Source organism: Hemitrygon akajei, chromosome 32, assembly GCF_048418815.1.
Source record: "Hemitrygon akajei chromosome 32, sHemAka1.3, whole genome shotgun sequence".
Taxonomy (NCBI): Eukaryota; Metazoa; Chordata; class Chondrichthyes; order Myliobatiformes; family Dasyatidae; genus Hemitrygon; species Hemitrygon akajei.
This window is the reverse complement of record NC_133155.1, coordinates 17,683,751-17,705,535: the sequence shown is the minus strand read 5'-3', so window position 1 is coordinate 17,705,535 and position 21,785 is coordinate 17,683,751. Positions and strand designations below refer to the sequence as shown.

Here is a 21,785-nt window from a genome sequence, read left to right as displayed (position 1 = left end):
CCCTACTCTCAATGGAAAAAGCCTATCCACATCAACTCTATCCCCCTCATAATTTTAAATACCTCTATCAAGTCCCCCCTCAACCTTCTACGTTTCAAAGAATAAAGACCTAACTTGTTCAACATTTCTCTGTAACTTAGGTGCTGAAACCCAGGTAATATTCCACTAAATCTCCACTGTACTCTCTCTATTTTGTTGACATCTTTCATATAATTTGGTGATTTATATTTATACTTAGCAATATAAATATCTTCAAGAGCAATCATCCCTAATCACAAAACGTGGGTATCCCAAGTTTGATATGCAATCTCTGATAATCACGAAGTTTTTAGGGTTCCTAACACTTGGGACGGAACTGTGCCCAGGATTCAGAGTCTCTCTGATTGGCATGTGATGCACCTAAGATGAGAAGCTCCTCATGCCCCTTTCGGAGCCAGTTCCCTGAAAGATCCAGGGAAAAGTATTCACTGGATGCATTTTCTAGGAAGCAGAAAGCCCATAGCTGAGTGACAGATTCACCAGGTCACAGACCTTGAGTGTATACAAACCCAGCCATGACTCATTGATTAAGCCTGTTTCCTTGTTCTCCCAGCTATCCTACCTCTGCCATTGCTTTATCCCAATTTCTCTCCCGAGATCACAGTGTTGTTTGCTTTGGGTCTGGATCACCCTGAAAAGTGCTCAGCCATCATTGTAAGTCTAACCAACCAGTCCTAGCAGAGCTGGAATCTGAACAGCTGGAAATGGGGCCGAGGCAGAATCTGGGCCTAGACCAGTCCTCGAACATGCCTGTTATTCAACTGGGGTTAATTGCTGACTTTATACCACTCTTATCTGCAAGCATTAGGCCAACTCCAGTGTTTCTCCTGTTGTCCCATCTCCATTCATCCAACCAAACAAAGACTGCAGACCAAGCTCATCGACTCCCTGTTTGCTGCACTCTAACTCTTGTTTTTACTTTATCTAGTATGCTTTGTTGTTTTTACTCCCTCTGTCCATGCTTTTTAGTTGAAGGAATGAGGGAAGAAAGTAAGTTCAGAAAACTCAATTTTCAAGACTTTGTTAAATTCACTGGAGCTAATCAACATCCGATGCAAATACACATTACTTCAACGGAAAGAGAGTTCTCAAGTCACATCAGCAGTGCTTAATTCAATCAAAAATGGCTTTCCTACTTCAACAATAATTCATGAATGTCAAGCTAAACATGGCAACCTATGGAAGTTTTTTAACAAATATATTATTCCTCTTTTGCTCTATGTATTTTTATGACTTATACTTCTTTCATGTCTTGCATGGCACTGCTGTCACAAAACAATTATCATGACATACATCAGTTATAATAAACCTAATTCTGCCGAGCAATGTAATCATTAATAAAAAATGATAAATTAGATTATTTATATGGCTTTCAAATAATGCATCAAAGGGCTCTTCAGCATTTGCTGGCCATTGGGGGAACAGTGATCATTATTACAAATGCTCTGTTGTTGTCAATTTAAGAGCCAACACTGTGCATACTGAATATTATTACAAAATATTTGATTCCAAAGAGGTTTTCTTTCAAGGCTTTATCATTGGAAGCTCCAGCGCAGGATAAACAGCGCTAAGTAAAACAATGGAATATTTTTCTTACTGACTTATGCCTTTTAAGTGTGACAGAAAGTGTACTGATATTCCTGTGAATATAGCAGAGCAGGAAAAGAACCTTTTGTCACAGCTGGGGGGAGGGGAGTAGGTGGAAATCGCTATCTTTATAAAAAGATACCAAAGAGATAGTTTTGTAGTAAAGCAAAGAGATTATAGGGACCATTTAAAACAGAGCTGCTGACAGTCACATAGTGCCAGGGCCCAGGAAACACTACAGATCAAAGTAATAGAGAAACGACATGACTTTTCTATTTATCAATGCTTCACAAGCTTTCAATTACTCCGACTTTCCCTGATATGCAGGAACTCCGGACCCCTCTACCTCACCTCACTTGGCTGACACGTGGATCCTGCATTTATATAGGGTCTTTTATAACCTCAGTATGCCGCAAAGCACTTAACAACTAACGAGATGCATTTGAAGTTGAGCTACCTTTGTAAAGGAGGCTCTAAAGCAGGTTATCTGTGCACAGAAAGTGACAACAGCCAGTTAGCAGGTTGACACTCGCTCCTTGTCCAATCATGGGATAATTTTCAGAATGCAGGACAAATGGAACATCCATCAGTCAGTATTTCCTGCAGTGGAGCACCGCCGTGTCACCTTTAACTTCTGTACATGAAGTCTGGGAATAAGGCACTGGCTCGAGGCTACCACCTACACCAAGAAAGGATATTCATTTGCAGGGGCATGACCATTCCAGGGACTGATTCCTTCTTTATCGTACAATGCCAGTTCTCAGTGACGGAGTACAGATCTCAAAGCAATAAAGCTTAAATATTGTGAGTGGTTGAGCACCCAAGTAATGTGGTGACTTCCAAGTCAAAAACAATGATATTAAAGTCTACTTGGCTGAGGGGTTCAAAGGAGCATGAGGATCAGAATAAGGTTTGTTATCACCGGCATGTGTCGTGAAATTCGTTATCTTAGCAGCAGCAGTACAGTGCAATACATGATGAAAATATAGAAAGAAAAAATAAATCGTAAATCAATTACAATAAGTATATATATGTATATTAGTTAGATTAAAAATAATGCAAAATGGAAATGATATAAAAAACTGAGGTAGAGTTCATGGGTTTAATGGCCATTTAGGAATCAGATTGCAGAGGGAAGAAATTGTTGCTGAATTGCTGATAGTGTACCTTTTTAAAAAATATATATTATTTCTGTGGGTCCAGGTCCTTGCTGAGGCAGGAGCTGATTCTGGCCGTGACCAACCTCTCAAAGGATTCCATCACTGTAGATGTGAGTGCTACTGGGTGAGTCATTAAGGCAGCTTCCACTACTCTTGGTAGGCACTGGTGTAACTGTTGCCTGTTTGAAGCAGGTGGGAACTTCCAACCACAGCAGTGAGAGGTTGAAAATGTCCTTGGATACTCCCGCCTGTTGGTTGGCACAAGCTTTCAGAGCCTTACCAGGTGCTCCATCAGGGCCTGCTGCCTCCCAAGGGTTGACAGCCCGACATCAGCCTCCAACTCAGAGATCACAGGGTCACCGGGTACAGCAGGGATCTTCACAGCTGTAGTTATGTTCTCCCTTTCAAAGTGGGCATAGAAGGCATTGAACCCATCCGGTAGTGAAGCATCACTGTCACTCATGCTGTTGGGTTTCACTTGTAGGAAGTAATGTCCTGCAAACCCTGCCAGAGTGGATGTGCATCCGATGTTGCCTCTGACCTCACTTGGAACTGTTTCTTCACTCTGGGAACCGCCCTCCGCAGTCAAGCCTGGTTTTCTTGTATTGACCTGGGTCACCAGACTTAAATCTAGCCCTCAGCAGATGACAAACCTCCTGGTTCATCCACAGCTTCTGGTTTGGGAACGTACAGCAAGTTTTCATAGGCATACACTCATCCACACGGGTTTTAATGAAGTCGGTAACGACTGCAGCATACTCATCCAGGTTTGAAGATGAATCCCTGAATACAGTCCAGTCCACTGATTCAAAGTAGTGCTGTAACTGCTCCTGTGCTTCCCTTGTCCATACCTTCTTGGTCTTCACTACTGATGCTGCAGTCTTCAATCTCTGCTTTACTCAGGTAGTAGAAGTACAGCCAGGTGATCAGACTTTCCAAAGAGAGGGTGTGGAATAGCACGGTAGGCATTCTTGATGGTGGTGTAACAGTGGTCCAGTGTAATGTTTCCTCTGGTACTGCAAGTGATCTGTTGCTGATAATTATTTAGTGACTTTTTCAAGCTGACCTGGTTAAAATCCCCCAAAATGATGGTGAAGGCAGCTAGTTGTGCTGTTTCGTGCATGTTGATCCCATTGCTCAGATCATCTAGAGCCTGTTTGACAATGGTCCGAGGTGGAATGTACACCACTACCTAAATGATAGGAGAAATCTTCCACAGCAGGTAAAATGAACAACACTTAATTGTGAGATATTCCAGGTCTGGTGAGCAGAATTGGGATAACACAGATATATCTGTGAACCAAAAGGAGTTGATGATGAGGCATACACCTCCCCCTCTGCTTTTGAGAGACTCAACAGTCCTTTCTTGACAATGTATAGTGAATCCGTCAATCTGAATTGCTGATTTGTCCAAAGTATACTTCACAGCTTCATAATACTTGTATAAAAATCTTTCCTCATCTCTCCCCCAGAGTTTTTACATCAATTCTTTTTCTTTTCCTTCATCTGGATTCTTCAAACATTGGAAACAATCTGTCTTTCTACTGTGTTTCAGCACTTCAGAACATTATCAGTTCAGGGTGTAGCCTCTGATCCAATGAAAATATTGCCAGTTTCTTTCTAAAAGCCTGTTTTGTATTTTTATTCATTCCCAGCAGGCAGTATCCTTGTGAATCTCCATCGCAAACTTGCATCCTGGGGCTCTTCATAACCTCGATTCTCCATCCAGTTTGCCAGTGGAATTGTGGAAATAGTGGGTCACATAGATTTAAGGGCAAAATCTATCATCATTTCAACGCTATCATGGGAGACAGTGAAACATAGGGGGGGCTTTCTAATTTACGATAATATCAGAATAAAATGTAGGTCTTTGATCAACTTTGACTAAAGGGCTGATTGTGGACTTCAGGAAGGGTAAGATGAGAGAACACGAACCAATCCTCATAGTGGGATCAGAAGAGGAGAGAGTGAGCAATTTAAATTCTTGGGTATCAATATCTCTGAAGGTCTAACCTGGTCTCAACAAATCAATGCGGCTATAAAGAAGGCAAGACAGCTGTTATATGTCATTATGAGTTTGAGGAGATTTGGTTTGAGAACTTCTACAGATGTCCCGTGGAGAGCATTCTGACAGGCTGCATCACCGTCTGGTACGGGGAAGGGGGCTACTGCACTGGTCCAAAAGGGCAACAGAAAGTTGTAAAATCAGTCAGGTCCATCATGGGTACTAGCCTCCATACTATCCAAGACATCTTCAAGAAGGGGTACCTCAGAAAATCAGCATCCATTATTAAGGAGCCCCATCACCCAGGGCATGCCCTCATCTCGTTGGAAGGAGGTACAGAAGCCTGAAGGCACAGACTTAACGATTCAAGAACAGCTTCTTTTCCTCTGCCATCCGATTTCAAAATGGACATTGAACCCATGAACACTACCTCACTTTTTAAAAATTATTTCTGTTTTTTGCACTATCTTTAATTTAACTATTTAATATACATATATTCTGCAATTCCTTTTTTTTCCTCTGTATTTATCATTGTACTGCTGCCACTACGTTAACAAATTTCACAACATATGCTGGTCATATCAAACCTGATTCCGATTCTGAAGTTTTTAAACATCTCACTTTGTGGGAAATTATGTTTGATAACCTCCCTGTGAAGTGCCAACAGTCGTTAGCTCCATAGAAAATGTTCTTAAAAGTTTTTTGCCAAGTTTATAAAGAACTTGCATTTACAAACCTCCTTTCAGCAATGTAACAATTGCAAAGCAGTTGACTGCTAATTAATGCTTGAAACAGCTTTGAAAGTGCAGTCCCTGTGGAAACAAAAGAAGTGGAGCTCGCAGTTTGTCCTTAGTGTTCTGCCGGGCAGAAGGCAGTCTGGTGCTTAGTTTTTTAATGTCTCATTGAAAACACAGCACCTTCTCAATGTCAGCCTCAAGATTCTGGAAAAGGAGCTGGACTGAATGAACTTCTCAGAGATAAGACAGCTATACCTAAATCAAGACAATGGCATTACAAGAAGGGTCAGAGCCGTCTCTATTTCCCGAGGAGACAGGTCCTTTAACATCTGCCGGACGATGCTGAGGATGTTCTAGGAGGCTGTGGTGGCCAGTGCTATCATGTTTGCTGTTGTGTGCTGGGGCAGCAGGCTGAGGGTAGCAGACACCAACAGAATCAACAAACTCATTCGTAAGGCCAGTGATGATGTGGGGGTGGGACTGGTCTCTCTGACGGTGGTGTCTGAAAAGAGGATGCTGTCCAAGTTGCATGCCATCTTGGACAATGTCTCCCATCCACTCCATTATGTACTGGTTAGGCACAGGAGTACATTCAGCCAGAGACTCATTCCACCGAGATGCAACACTGAGCGTCATAGGAAGTCATTCCTGCCTGTGGCATCAAACTTTACAACTCCTCCCTCGGAGTGTCAGACACCCTGAGCCAATCGGCTGGTCCTGGACTTATTTCCACTTGGCATGATTAACTTATTTTTATTTAATTATTTATGGTTTTATATTGCTATATTTCTACACTATTCTTAGTTGGCGCAGCTGTAACAAAACCCAATTTCCCTCGGGATCAATAAAGTATGTCTGTCTGTCTGTCTTACTTTACTTTTGTTGATAATGATAGGATCATTGAATTAAGCTTTGGAATTTGATGAACAGTTACTACACTGAATTATAAATGGCCTGCTTGCAAATTGGGAGTCCAGAACAGTTCTACCAGCACTTTGATATATGGTAAAATTATAGAAATCAAATACAAGAACTCCAAGCTATGCCTACAGTAGAACTATCTTCTGATGTTAAAATGTGTTAAGTTGTGGCAATTAAATTGAGCTACGTAGTTCTGCAAGAGACCTTGCAAAGATTCTCCCACCACGGTCCCAGTTCCAGCTGGGCTGGCAGTCGGCCAGGAGGGAGCTGTTATTAGAGGCTAAGAGTCGCAGCTGTTTACCTGTGATGGGTTTGGCACAGGCGGCACACTTCTTGGCATACAGATTCCCAAAGCACTTGAGGCAGTACGGGGATTCATCTCGGGAGGTGAAGTGCTGGCCAGCCAGCTGGGTCTTGCACCCGCTGCACACAAAGCATTCCTTGTGATAAGGCTCGTTGTGGTAAGTAACACCTCCTTTGGTCAGCGCCTGCAGGACGTTCAGAAGAGAAATTTATAATTATCTCAGCATAAAATTAACTCCTTACTGTTAAGATAAGCGTACTTAGCAGTCTTTAGAGGTAAAAGCATGAGAGACATTCAGCTGGTGGTAATTGGAGCCAGAAAATGGATTAACTATTGACACATCTAATCTTTTCTGCTATACGATTGCTTTTAAAATGGGGGAAATCTAAGGGATCAGCATGAACAGAGTATTGGTAGTATGTTGAACTCAGCGGCAGGGTCCGCACACGGACAGGAGAAAGGTTTGAATATACAGTCCTTATGATGAGCAGAATACTTGTCTGGGGAAACGGTCATAACAATTAGAGAACACACACAAAATGCTGGTGGAACACAGCAGGCCAGGCAGCATCTATAAGGAGAAGCGCTGTCGACGTTTCGGGCCGAGACCCTTCGTCGGGACTAACTGAAAGGAAAGATAGTAAGAGATTTGAAAGTAGTGGGGGGAGGGGGAAATGCGAAATGATAGGAGAAGACCGGAGGGGGTGGGATGAAGCTAAGAGCTGGAAAGGTGATTGGTGAAAGTGATACAGAGCTGGAGAAGGGAAAGGATCGTGGGATGGGAGCCTACTGTCAAAATTAATCCAAACTCAGGTTGGAGGAACAACATCTTATATACCGGCTGGGTAGCCTCCAACCTGATGGCATGAACATTGACTTCTCTAACTTCCGTTAATGCCCCTCCTCCCCTTCTTACCCCATCCCTGACATATTTAGTTGTTTGCCTGTTCTCCACCTCCCTCTGGTGCTTCCCCCCCCCCCCTTTCTTTCTCCCGAGGCCTCCTGTCCCATGATCCTTTCCCTTCTCCAGCTCTGTATCACTTTCACCAATCACCTTTCCAGCTCTTAGCTTCATCCTACCCCCTCCGGTCTTCTCCTATCATTTCGCATTTCCCCCTCCCCCCACTACTTTCAAATCTCTTACTATCTTTCCTTTCAGTTAGCCCTGACGAAGGGTCTCGGCCCGAAACGTCGACAGTGCTTCTCCCTATAGATGCTGCCTGGCCTGCTGCGTCCCACCAGCATTTTGTGTGTGTTGTTGTTTGAATTTCCAGCATCTGCAGATTTCCTCGTGTTTGCTCTTAAAATAACACAGAGGATGTTTTGATCCACCAATCCAACGGGTCGGTGGTTCACCTTACGCTATTACAATGCCAGCAATCAGGGTTTGGCTCCCCCGTGACCGCAAGGTTTCTCCCACGTTTCCAAAGATGCATGGTTAGCGTTAGTAAGCTGCAGGGTTGGTATCGATTGGTGCTGAAAGTGTGGCGATACGCGCCGGCTGTCCCCAGCCCGTACGCAGCATTGGTGGTCACTGATGCAAATGATGCGTTTTTCTGTACATTCTGATACCCGAGTGTAAATGTGACAAGTTAATCTTTAAAGTTCATTCTGTCCGCCACGAGAGCGATCTGCACAGATGTCAATATTGTGGAGGCATCAGTTTAAAATGAAAAGAGGAATGTTTCCTTCACTCACTATCTGACAGAGGAATGGAGCCAGTAGTCCTCATTGCATTGGGGACGTACGTGGGTGGGTTAATTTACAGGGGCCTTGGACTGCAAGATGGAAAGTAAAATTCATCTCCGTTGTTCTCTGTCTAAAATGAGCAGAAAAGACTCTGACTGTGAAGCAGATTTCTATCGTTTTAAGAATTTAATTTCAACCTATTTTAGAGTGAACAACACTAAAGAGGCGCCGGAGGAATTCAACAATTCAGGCGACACCTATGGGGGAAAGTGGACTGTCAACATTTCAGACTGGTACCCTTCATCTGCCCTGCTCATTTCTACCTCTTTTATGGGAGATCTTGGAAAGTTCTTCGTAACTACCCCTGGTGCTGGACCCCACGGAGGATCATTAGTCCACTGCCTCTCCCACCATCACAGACCTTACTACATCTGGAGATCTCCCCTCCACAGCCCTACGAACTCATTGTTCCCCAATCCTGCAGTGTCCTTTTACTCTCTCTCACTGCTAGAGTGAGATCTGAATAGATGCCTTTGTTTATTTCTCGGCCCTGGATTCAGAGAACAAAAGTACTACCTCTACTAGCTCAACTAAAATTGTCTTGGTAAAAGCTGATACAGTTACTTAAGTAACAATCCTGAAGCACAAAAAAATATTTTGCTACAATAACAACAGTTTTTCAAGTGGGGAGTATATTGACTGGCTGCATCATAGCCTGGTTATGGAAACACCATTGCCCTGGAACTAAAAATCCTACAAAAAGTAGTGGATATGGCCCAGTCCATCACAGGTAAAGCCTCCCAAGCATTAGGCAAATCTCCATGAAACACTGTTGCAACATCCATCATTAGGGACCCCCATCACCCAGGGCATGGTCTCTTCTCGCTGCTGCCATCAGGTCGAAGGTACAGGAGCCTCAGGACTCACACCACCCAGGTTCAGGAACTGTCGTTACCCTCAGCCATCAGGCTCTTGAACCAAAGGGGATAACTTCACTCAGCTTCACTTGCCCCGTCATAGAAATGTTTCCACAGCCAATGGGCTCACTTTCAAGGACTCTTCAATTCGCGTTCTCAATATTTGTTGCTTATTTATTAATTATTATTTCTTTTTAAAATATTTGCTCAGTTTGTTATCTTCTGCACTCTTGTTGAACGCCCTAGTTGGGCGGTCTATTATTGATTCTGTTATGGTTATTATTCTATAGATTTATTAAATATGCCCACAAGCAAATGAATGTCAGAGGGTTGTACATTGTGACATATATAAATTCACTTTGAACTTTCAGTTGCTGTGCCTATCTGAGGTATTTATATGACTCTACCTTCAGAGAGAGTATTGTCAAATCAAAGGTCGGTCATTATGGTATGGTGCTTTACAGTGCCAGTGACATGGGTTCAAATCTCACTGCTGTCTGGGAAGAGTCTGCATGTTTTCCCCATGACCACGTGGGTTTCTTCAGGGTGCTCTGATTTCCTCCCACATCCCAAAGATATTTGGGTTAGTAGGTTAATTGGTCACATATTTATTTACTTAAGCAGCAGGCCTGTTACTGTGTTGTATCTCTAAATTTAGAAAAACAAATTACCTTCTTGCAGTGGAAGCATCGCGGAGCAAAGTGGTTCTCGTAGCAAGGCACGCAGTAAATCTCACTCTTATCGGGTACAAAGGCCTTTGAGCCTATCGGCTGCTCGCAGGTGTGACAAATAAAACAGCCTTCATGCCAGGTGTTGCCATTGTACTCCAGCTTACGGGTACCTGATGGGGACAATCAGCGAAAAATACCTCAGTGGTAGCACAACACAAGTACCGCATTTGTCAAAACGTTCTCAAAGGCAACGGAAGGGACACAGCCATCATTTTCTGACCCTGCCACAAACTCCATTCCTTAGGCCTCCATTAACGAAACCAGAGGTCAGCTAAAGCTCTGCTATTTGAGGAGATTTGAGCAAAGTCTGAGGGAGAAAACGAAGGTTTTTACACAGAGATTAGTGAGTGGGTGGGTGGAATGCACTGCCGGGGTGGAGGTGGTGGGGGCAGATACATTAGGGGCATTTATAGACCCTCGGGTAGGCACATGGACAACAGAAAAATGGAGGGCTATGTAGGAGGGAAGTGTTAGATTAATCTCAGAGTAGGTTGAAAGGTCGGCACATCATGGGCCATAGGCCTGTACTGTGTGATAACGTTCTATGTTTCTGTCCAAATTCACACCAGCCCCAACACTGCGCTTGCTAGCTTTGTCTGGTTACTTATTAAGAGATGCTTCATTGTAAAATTCTCTTCCTTACTTTCACTTCTCTTCTGCCCCTCCCCCACTACTCTCCCGATTTCTCTCAGACATAGCACCTTCCAGTCCTAATCTTACCGGAACCTGGACTGAACCTTGACAACTAGCAGCTATGCCCTCAGCTGAAGTCACGAGCGTCAGAACTCTCACCATAAACAGCTCAGCTTCACTGCCGCTCTTTTCATCAGGAAGCTTCTTACGACTCTAAAGCAATATTTGGTCACCCTCCCTATCACACCCTTGGGGCTAGCCACCCGAGTTGGTCTGGGTTGCTATGGTAAAACGGCTTCACAGGTTTCACTACGTCAATGATATTGTACACACAGAGCTGGTCAATATTGACAGGATATTCATTTGTTTTGTGGGGGAAAAGCCGGAAACAGCGAGAATATCAGCTTCCAAGCGCTGATATTTCCCCTCCCCAACCACATAAAGACCAAGGTTCTTCCATCGTCATCATGCTTCTGGAGTCAACCCTGCTCCACCAGAGTGTAAAATTGGAGCCCTCTTACTGGGGGGGGGGGGGGGGGGGGGGTGGCATGGTAGTTGAGTGGTTAGCACAACGCTTTACAATGCCAGTGACCCAGGTTCAATTCCTGACGCTGCCTGTAAGGAGCTTGTACGTTCTCCGCGTGACTGCGTGGGGTTCCTCCACCTGCTCTAGTTTCCTCGCGCTGTGTGAAGACGTATCGGTTTGTATGTTAATTGGGCATTGTAAATTGTCCCGTGATTAGGCAAGGATTAGACTGGGAGATCGCTGGCTGGCGTGGCTCAAAGAGCCTATTCTGCGCTGCATCATTAATAAAATGGTATACTGGGGTAAGACTCGATGCCAGAGTTTGATCAGTGTTTACCCTCTTTAATTTATACCCACCACCCTCAATGTAAATGTTTCCTGCTAAAAATTTGGAAACCTAGGAGATAGTTACTTCTGGTAAGCAAGCAATTTACAATCAACAATGAATTCTGGTTTTATCCCAACTATATGAAGCATTATCAATCACATTTATATCCAAGAACCACTGATTCCCTGACTTGGCCTTTCGTCTAACTCTGTGTAATTTATCTGAACCACATCTGAAAATTCAGGATCCCCAATGCGGACTGTTGTTACACACTCTTCAATTTAATCAGAGCTTCAGCGAATATTTCTTTTCAGTTTTTCTCGATCATCCAACACAACCTTCTCCCTCTGAGACATCTGATGAGTTTCAATCAAAAAAACTTAGCTTCAAGGTAAAATCTTTCCACAAAGATGCACTGAATGCTCATTCACTGATCTTCCGCAGAGCACTGACACTGTGTGGAAGATCCATGGGCGAAGATCAGTGATACCACACCCACTGCAGACTGGGGAGGCTTTCATGACATAATTTGTCATTAATCAATAAGTCACGCGTTGCAGATTTCGGCGAATTTGCAAGTGCTCAGTATTTTGCTGACTTCTTATGCAGTGGAACCCGTAGCTTTTCTCCATAATTGTTACCTGGGAAATATAACACTTGTGGGGGATTGTTGAATTCCAGAGAATAGCAATAAAGAGCACTGACACTCATAAAATCTAGCTTTTAGGTCTGATTGCTAAGTAAGCCAGCTTCTAGCAACTTTTCAGACAGCACCTTTCCTGAGCATGAAGTACCTCAGTAAACTTCAGGACAATAATAAAGAAGATTCAAAATGCTCTTTAATCCTCTGATAATTAATGCACTGCAGTGTGCTTGAGTGTAGAAATAACAAAAACACACAAGTAAACTCAGTGAAATTTGCTTTCATTACATGAAGGTGTGCTCCCATTACCTCGGGATCTTAATTATCAAAATTTCATTAGTAAATGCTGAAGCAGCATTATCATGCTCTGAGTTGGGCTGAAGTTCCTGAGCTGACTTATTGATGGAAGGAAAAATGGTCTGACAGGCTACTCAAACAGAAGCTGGAAGGGCAATGATGTGTTTGACAAATAAGACTCCAGGGCACATACCAGGCATGACGACCTTGTCACAAGCAATACATTTTGAGGAGAATTCACTGCAGTAGCAATCATTGCATAACAGCTCCTCTTCTTGGCATGTAAATGGCTCATCTGCCAACGATCTGTCACAGCGATAACACCTGAAGCAGTGCTCGTGGTAATGACGGTCTTCGTAGAACAGTTCCTGACCAACGAGACAATAAAAATGAATCGTTAACAGCAAGGAGCAAGGCTAATTTGTACTGCCATGAATCAGGTATGCAAATGATCCAACATTAATTTTCAAACTCAGGTTAATAATTCCAGTGAAGGGAGAGCTTGCATTTAGAAAATGCCTGCATGTCCTTACTCTGGCCCCAAAAGCTTTGCAACCAATGAATTACTCTTAAATATGGAAGCCATTGACTCATCGCCAAATGCAGCAGTTAATCTGTCGACTAGATGTCATAAACAATAATGCGATGACTGGAGACTTAAATTAGATTTAAGATGTTGGCTGAGTAATGAATCTTAATTACAGTTATCAGATAGAAAGATAGTCTGTTTGGCAAATGCCGGGCATTAAAATCACCCAACAGTGTGTTGGCCAACAACAGCAAATATGCATCATATTTAGAAAAGATTTCTGCCTTGCAACAACTCCCAATTATGCTGCAGTTTTCTTCCCCCCACCTGTTTTCAGCTGATGATATATTCAAATATAGTTCCATTGATTATATACTTTACATATCTGAATTGGAGTTGAGCAGATTGCAGCCTACCTTAATCTGCAGAGACAAGAAGGCATTGGTAGTGCCAGCACGACAGGGATCAGTGAATACAGCACTTCTGACTCTCTGAGCCTGGGAACAACCCTGTGCGACAGCCTCAATTCCACACTGAACGGAGTGTTGACCAACCATACAACTACAACAGTTCTGGTGCCTTCCCTAATTTGAAATTCTTGCCACTGTGACCCTCACTCAAGTTAATTTGGAGTTTTCGTGAAATCTATCAAATAATTCAGAATTAAAAACAACCAAGGAATGTAAACCTCCTGCTTGCAACTTAAAAGGCAGAACAAGATGTCCTTTTGTGTTCAGTATCTTTCAGAATGTATCTTTGCACCTCTGAATCAGAAATTAAACTAAGTGCATTATGAGAAAGCAAAGGGGTTCCTCTTCCAGTATGTATTCCCAGTTCCATGATAGGAGAGTACAACAGAACAAACCTTCTATTATAGTAACAAATAGCAGTGATAGAAAAATCTGGCTTAAATATACATAAAGACTGGGGTTTCACAACTGCCCATGGTAACGAATTCTACAGATTCACCACTCTCTGGGTAAAGAAATTCCTCCTCATCTCTGTTCTAAAAGGACACCCCTCTATTCTGAGGCTGTGTCCTCTGGTCTGAGACTCCCACACTGTAGGAAACATTCTCTCCACATCCACTCCATCTGGGCCTTTCACCATTCAATAGGTTTCAATGAGGTCACCCTTATTCTCAAACAAGAGAAAATCTGCAGATGCTGGAAATCCAAGCAACACACACAAAACGCTGGAGGAACTCAGCAGGCCGGGCAGCATCCAGGAAAAGAGTACAGTCAATGCCTGCCGAGTGCCTCCAGTATTTTGTGTGTGTTCACCCCTCATTCTTCTGAACTCTAGTGAATACAGGCCCAGATCCATCAAACGCTCTTCATTTGACAAGCCATTCAATCCTGGAATCATTCTTTAGAACCCCAGCACATCATTTCTAAGGGGCTCAAGACTGCTCGCAATACTCCAAGTGAGGCCTCTCCAGTACATACTGAATAAGATTAGATGCTAAGAAACCACTGCAGAGACTTCAGAAATAAAGCTTTTCTGGCCTTTTAGAACATACAACATCAGAATGGATTGCAAATGATAGTACAGCCTTTCCCCTCCAATAATCCATACAGACTTTAAGCTACAAGATTTGATTGCATAAATCATGCAATTAATCACTTAAAAAAAAAACAGACAAATAAAAAACATACACTCACTGGTATAAAATTAATACTTTCACTGCAGATCACCTTTGCCTCACTCATTAATCTAATGATTTCCACATTTTTATCTACTCAGTGAGCAACATTTCATCTCTGACATGAGCAAGCTTGGCATTAATTGGTGCCAGTAAAGATGTTTATAGATCAGCATGAATTGAGCTACACATAGTATCTGAAACTCTCTATTTCGAGATTCAGCAAGGGCAGGTAAGGACGGAAGACGCAAGAGACTGCAGTTGCTGGAATCTGGCACAGGTTCCTGATCAAACACCAGAAAACCTTCCGATGCTGGAAATCCAGAGCTACACATAGAAGATGCTGGAGGAGCTCAGCAGGACAAGCAGCATCCATGGAAATGAATAAACGGTCAGCGTTTCGGGCCGAGACCCTTCCTCAGGACTTGTGCAGGGTTTTTACCCAAGTCACCAACAAATTCTTTCCTCCCACAGATGATGTTCAAACCACTGAGTTCTTCCAGCAGACTGCGCGTTTCTCAAGGACAAGGACTCCGATGGGACAGCACAGTGTGGACAGCTGGACGTGCCTGTTGATATGCTGGTGTGGTGTGAAGAGTGACCATTCATATATCAGACTTTATGCGGGGCATTGGAAAGAGAAGTACATCATTGAGAAAGATTAACATTTTAAAACTTCCATTCAGCCCTTCAGTTCATTTGCACATCCAAAGTTATTGAACACATAAAGTTAGTTAGACCCTTTCACCTACTCCAACTACTGCGCCCATCCACGCTAATCCCATTAAACCGGATTTGGTTTATATTCTTTTATAGTATGTTTTAGTGATTCAAGTGTTTGTTCAGAAGCTTCCTGAATGTTCTGAGATTATCTGCCTCCACCATCTCTTCAGGCAGCATATTCCAGATTCCAATTACGGTGAGAAAAAAATCCTCATCAGATCCCTTCTAAACTTCCTACCTATGACCTTGAAACCAAGCTCTCTTAGTTTAGGAAAAAAGTGCTTACTATCTATCCCCTTCATAATTTTATATTGCTCTGTCACATCACCATTCATTCTCATCCTTCTCAAGGAAAAGAGCACATCTATTCTATGTGTAGGCCCCCGTTAGTCTCGATAGACCATGGATTTGCGCCTTGGAAAGTTTCCAGGGTGCAAGCCTAAGCCTGGGCAAGGTTTTTTTTAATGGAAGACCGGCAGTTGCCCAAGCTGCAAGTCTCCCCTCTCCATGCCACCGATGTTGTCCAAGGGAAGGGCAAGGGCTGATACAGCTTGGCACCGGTGTCATCGCAGAGCGATGTGTGGTTAAGTGCCTTGCTCAAGGACACACACGCAGCCTCAGCCAAGGCTCAAACTAACGACCTTCAGATCACTAGACCTACACCTTAGCCACTTGGCCACGTGCCAACACATCTATTCTATATTGCAGTTACAAAGAAAGAAGGTCAGTGGCTATATTTCATTAGGAGTTTGAGGAGATTTAGTATGTCGCCAAAGACTCTAGCTAATCTCTACAGATGTACTGTGTAGAGCATTCCGACTGGTTGCATCCCTGTCTGGGATGGAGGTGCCATTGCAGAGGACTAGGAAGCATTGCAGAGGGTCCAATCATGGGGAGAAGCCTCCTCAATGCATAGGACATCTTCAATGCCTCAAGAAGGCAGTATCTGTTATTAACGACTCGCCATCCATGTCATGCCCTTTTCTCATTACTCCTATCAGGAGGAGGTACTGCCTGAAGACACTCAGCAATCGAGAAACGACTTCTTCCCCTCCGTCATCAGATTTCTGAATGGTCCATGAATACCGCCTTACTACTTGTCTCTCTTTTTGCACTTTTTTTTGCATTTCTTATAGGGTAATTTTTTATATATTGCATTGTACTGCTGCCAGAAATTTCACGACAAGTGTCAATGATAATAAACCTGATTGTGGCTCTCCTTTTGCCTGAAATACTCAATCCTGGCAACGTCCTGGTGGCTTTCCTCAGTGCCACCATGCGCTCTTACATTGTGGCCGAGAATGCAGTAGAAGGTCAGGGGCTACGTTAGGAAACAAGGGGAAGAGAACTTGCTTTGGAAGTTGATCCGCAATGCAAAGGGACTTGGGAGTCCTCGTGCAGGATTCCCTAAAGGTTAACTTGTACGTTAAGTTGATGGTGAGGAAGGAAAATGCAAAGTTAGCATTCATTTCGAGGGGTCTAGATCATAAAAGCAAGAATGTAATGCGGAAGCTTTATAAGGCACTGGTGAGGGCTCACTTGGAGTATTGGGAGAAGTTTTGGGCCCTTTACCTAGGAAAGTATGTGCTGATATTGGAGAGGGTCCAGAGGAGGTCCACAAGAATAATACTGGAATGAAAGGGTATTGTATGAGGAGTCTTTGATGGCTCTGAGTCAGAGAATGAGAGAGACTCTCATTGAAACCTATCAAATGTTGAAAGGCCGAGATAGAGGGGGTGTGGAGAGGATGCTTCCTATAGTGGAGGAGTCTAGGACCAGAGGGTCAGAACAGGTCAGAATAGCCTCAGAACAGACATCCATTTAGAATAGAGATGTGGAGTTACTTCTTTAGTCAGAGGTTGGTGAATTTGTGGAATTTGTTGCCATAGGCAGCTGTGGAGGCCAGTGTATTAAAGACAGAGATAGATAAGTTCTTGATTAGTCAGGGCGTGAAAGGTTACAGGGAGAAGGCTGGAGAATGGGCTTGGGAAGGAAAATTGATCAGCTGTGATGAAATGGTGCAGCAGACTGAATGGGTCAAATGGCCTAATTCTGCTCCTATCTCTTCTAAAATTGACATTGTCTAGTTCTCTGCATATTACTCTGCAGAAGCTGATAATTTGCTAGCATGATCCAATAAAGAACTGTAGATGTAGCCATTAGTGGCTGCAGTCAAACAAGTGGAAAATTGTCACTTTCTGAATTGTTCTCCTTGCGCAGATGAAATGAGAGACAGTAAACTGATTCCTGTATTTCTTTGCTGCAGGGAACACTTACTATATTAAACAAAAGCAATCTTCAAAGTCTTAATTTTTCCTTTAATATAAATGCTTCAATTGATATTATCTGGCAACATCCCAAAACTTAAAAAAAAAAAGTGAAGTACTCAAGGGGAAACTAGGCAAGTCACTTAACCTACAGGAAAAAAAAATCAGTAAGATTGAAAGAGTGCTGTCAAAATTTGCAAGGATGTTGCCAGGACGAGGGCCTAAATTACAGGGGAAGTTTGCATAAGATAGGACTTTCGCAGAGTGTAGAATGAAGGGAGAGTTGATAGAGGGGAAACAAAATTATGAAAGGCAAGCAGGCTTTTTCCACTGAGGTGAGTCGAGAAATAGAGGTCATAGGGCAAAGTTGAAAGGTGAACTCCTTAAGGGAAAGATGAGGACGAACTTCTTCACCTGGAGGGTGGTGAGATTGTGGATGAGCTGCCAGCACAAGTGGTGGACATGGGCTCGATTTCAACATTTAAGAGAAGAGAAATTTGATGAGGTACATGAATGGGAGAGGTATGGATTGCTATAGTCTAGATGCAGGTTGATGGGACTAGGTAGATTAATAGTTTAGCATGGGCTAAATGGGCTGAAGGGCCTCTCTGTGCTGTAGAACTCTAAGTATACAATATTCCCAAAGTCATTTGCAGGGTCAAAGCTTGTTTGGGAAAAGAAGTCATAACAGAATACAAAGAAATACATGGACAAAGACAGCTTATGCAAACTCCAAAACCTTCGTTAATTTGTGAAGTTGAGTAACGCATGGTAATTTCATTCACTTTTTGATTTATGTTCATTAATGACTATCTGTATAAAATAAGAATCAAGTCATACAATAGAACTTTGTGCTCTGGTCACATCCTCATAGAATGCAATTTCAGAGGAAGTTAATGAACATTATTTACTGTGGCAAGACATTAATATGCTCAGTGTTCTGGTTATGCTGATTTTCATCAGGAACTAACTTCTAATTAGAGGAAATCATTTAATTCTTGAGGAAATACAATGAAGGCAAATACAACCTATTTATTTTGGAAAGGAATACTTTTGTTGTCTGAAGACACATAAAGAATACACCTCAAAAATTCCGAGGGGCTTTAATATTGAAGAAGATATTTGGGGTATTTGGGAAACATGCTCTGGGTTATATTACACGAGAATGAATTTTTCGTTTTCACAGCTTTTGAGGAAGTTAGAGTTCATAATACAGTGAACACTGAGTAGGAGCATAAAGAGGAGGATGGACTGATCAAAATGGAGTGGTATATCCCAATCATTTTACTGTTGGATTTCAATAGAAGCCTCCTGCACTGGTCTAGCATGAATATGAAGGTGTGTACCTGAAAAGAAGGCAATAAGGAATAAACTGGGATAATGGATTGTGATGCTCATGGATTTGAAAAATGTGGGATGTGGGAAAGGGTAATTTATGAACCTTCTTTACTACACAGGAGGCAATTGTAAAAATCGCCTTTTGTTAGTGGGCCCCAAGGAGTTTGTAGTGTGACTGGCTGGTACTAAAAGTGGAAGCAGGCCCTTCATAAATGGGGGAGGGAGTGGAAAACATGGACACGGATTCTCTGTCATGACTCTGCTCCTTCAAGGGTGGAATGTTGCCATTGAGGATCATTGGCAAAAGGGGACACAACTGTAGAGCGAATGGACAGTCACTGATCGAGGAAGGAAGAGGAAAGCAGTTTGGAGTGAAGAAATACTGCACTTGCTGAGGAACGCAGCAAGTCAGGCAGCATCTACGGAAGGGAATAAACAGTCAAGGTTCTTGGGCTGAGTGCCTTCATCCCCGGCATTTTGTGAGTGTTGCTCTGGATTTCCAGCATCTGCAGAATCACTTGTGTTTGTAAGAAATCCCAGCTGCCAGTGCAACAGAGTTTGATATTTGTGAAGATATGCAAAGTGGGAGCAATCCGGATTCTGCTCCCCATTTTATGGAAGCTTTTAACAGATAAGTCCACAGATATGAAGGGACACAGTTTCATTTTGTACCTTGATAACTTTGATATTTAAGTGGCAGAAAGAGGGCTTCGAACTTCAGCTGAAATATTTATACACAATTCCCAAGTAGCTTAACTGCGTATGTGTTCAAAGTTCAAAGTAAGTTTATGATCAACGTACATATTCGTCACCCTTTACGACCTTAAGATTCCTTATCCACTGGGCATACTCAGCACATCCAAGAAACATAATAGAAACAATGAAAGACCGCACCCAACAGGGCGGGCAAAAGACCAATGTGCAAAAGACAACAAACTGGGTAAATACAAAAGAAAATAGAATAATAATAATAATAATAAGGAACGACAAGAATTGCAATGACAGATTTAGTAGATGAGAAGAGTGCATCAACAGTAAAGATCATTTTTAATTAAATGCAAGTACTTACTCTAGCTTCATGGCCAATCAGCTCTTTACACTCATCACAGGTATTTGCAAACAAGGTGTCATAGCATGGGATGCAGTAGGGGCTGTCTTCAGATAGGATGTATTTCCTGCCATACAGCGACTCCTTGCAGTTGTCGCAATCAAAGCGTTCGCTCATCTTTTACAGACGGCCGTCACTGCGAAGAGAAAAGACTTTGCTTAGATATTACTTGCTAACAGTTGCCGCCGCTTATTTATCTCAAGCAAACGTCTAGAAGTGGGAAGCCTGTTGCTCTTCAGTAGTTGGCAAGATGCATGGAAAGTGACTGGAAATGACTCTAAACGTTTCCCCTCCCACCCTGAAAGGGATATATAGGAAATTTTGAGGAATGGGATATGGAATCCGTAGACCTGTGGTGAACTCTTGGTCCATTCCCCAGCCCTGACACAACTTTTTTTTTGTCCCTGAGGACAATGACTCACGCTGGCACACAATTCCACACAGGCAACTTGCCAACATAGCCACTGATTATATTTGATTCAAATCTACAAGTCTTGCCAGACAATTCAACCAGAAAAGATAGCAGAGAGATAACTCATCTGTGACTTCCTGATGCACATAAGACCATAAGATAGATGAGCAGAATTAGGCTATTCAGCCCATCGAGTCTGTTCCCTCATTCCATCATGGCTGATTTATGTATTTAATGAGATACAGTGTGGAATAGGCCCTTTGAACTGTGCCAACCAGCAATCCCCCAAGTTAAACCAAGCTTAATCATGCCACAATTTATAATGACCAATTAACCTACCAGCTGGTAGGTCTATGGAATATGGGAGGCAACCGGAGAACCCGGAGGAAACCCGGAAGGTCACGGGGAGAATGTACAAACTCCTTACACACAGTGGCTGGAAAATTATCCCCCTCAACCCCGTTCTCCTTCCTCCTCCCCATGACCTTGACACCCTTAATAATCAAGAACCTATCAAACTCCACATTAAATATACCCAGTGCCTTGTTCGTGCTTAGCTGTAAAGATCACCAGATGGGTAAAATGAGTGGCAGTAATGTATCAAGTTTGATTATGGTACCCACTGAAAACATCAGCAGAACCAAAAACACGAGGAAACAACTGAAAATGCCTGGTTAAATTTCTGGAAAGATGCCAAATTACACAGAATTTCACCTCCGTCCAAAATGCATTCTCACTTTGGGGGAGTTTGCCGGAATAAGGGAAGAGCGATGCAATCGAATTTCCAGGACATTACTTAGTTCTTCCCTCTTATGCCACATGGAGTGCTGGGCTCCATATCAAGAACCCACAAACCCCAGTTCAAACTGGGTGCTAATGGTTTGATACACAGACAGCTCAGCTCCACGTGACACTGGTGCCCTCATTTACTGAGCTAACTGCTGTCATTAAAACAGATCAAGACAGGAAAGCGTGGAGAATCAAAAAAAAACAGGCACACCTCACCTCATATTGAGTGAATAGCAGTAAAGCTAGCAAAAACCAGTCAGAGAAAAATGAACATTCAGATTCACTTTGAAGTATTAGTTGCAATAAGCAACTTAGAACATGAAAGGCAAGAACGGGAATAATAAAGATGAAAAGGCATTCTTTGAAATGGACTAAAACATATTGCCTAATTTTAAACTTCTGTTCACACTAAAGTGAATTTATCCCTGTTTTACTATTAGTACTTAGCAAATGTACA

The 21,785-nt window shown here is 42.8% G+C and overlaps 1 protein-coding gene across 3 annotated transcripts in view; it reads right to left on the bottom strand.

The window, feature by feature from the left end:
- fhl3a (four and a half LIM domains 3a) overlaps positions 1 to 21,785 on the bottom strand; it is a 122,759-nt gene that overhangs the window by 5,664 nt on the left and 95,310 nt on the right. For all 3 annotated transcript variants that reach the window (XM_073034332.1, XM_073034330.1, XM_073034331.1), the window contains 4 exons: positions 20,089 to 20,263; positions 12,711 to 12,885; positions 10,031 to 10,200; positions 6,751 to 6,937 (listed from right to left, as the gene is read on the bottom strand). In XM_073034332.1, the coding sequence (XP_072890433.1) occupies positions 6,751 to 6,937; positions 10,031 to 10,200; positions 12,711 to 12,885; positions 20,089 to 20,244 (688 nt within the window). In that variant the 5' untranslated portion in view covers positions 20,245 to 20,263. The remainder of the gene's footprint in view (positions 1 to 6,750; positions 6,938 to 10,030; positions 10,201 to 12,710; positions 12,886 to 20,088; positions 20,264 to 21,785) is intronic.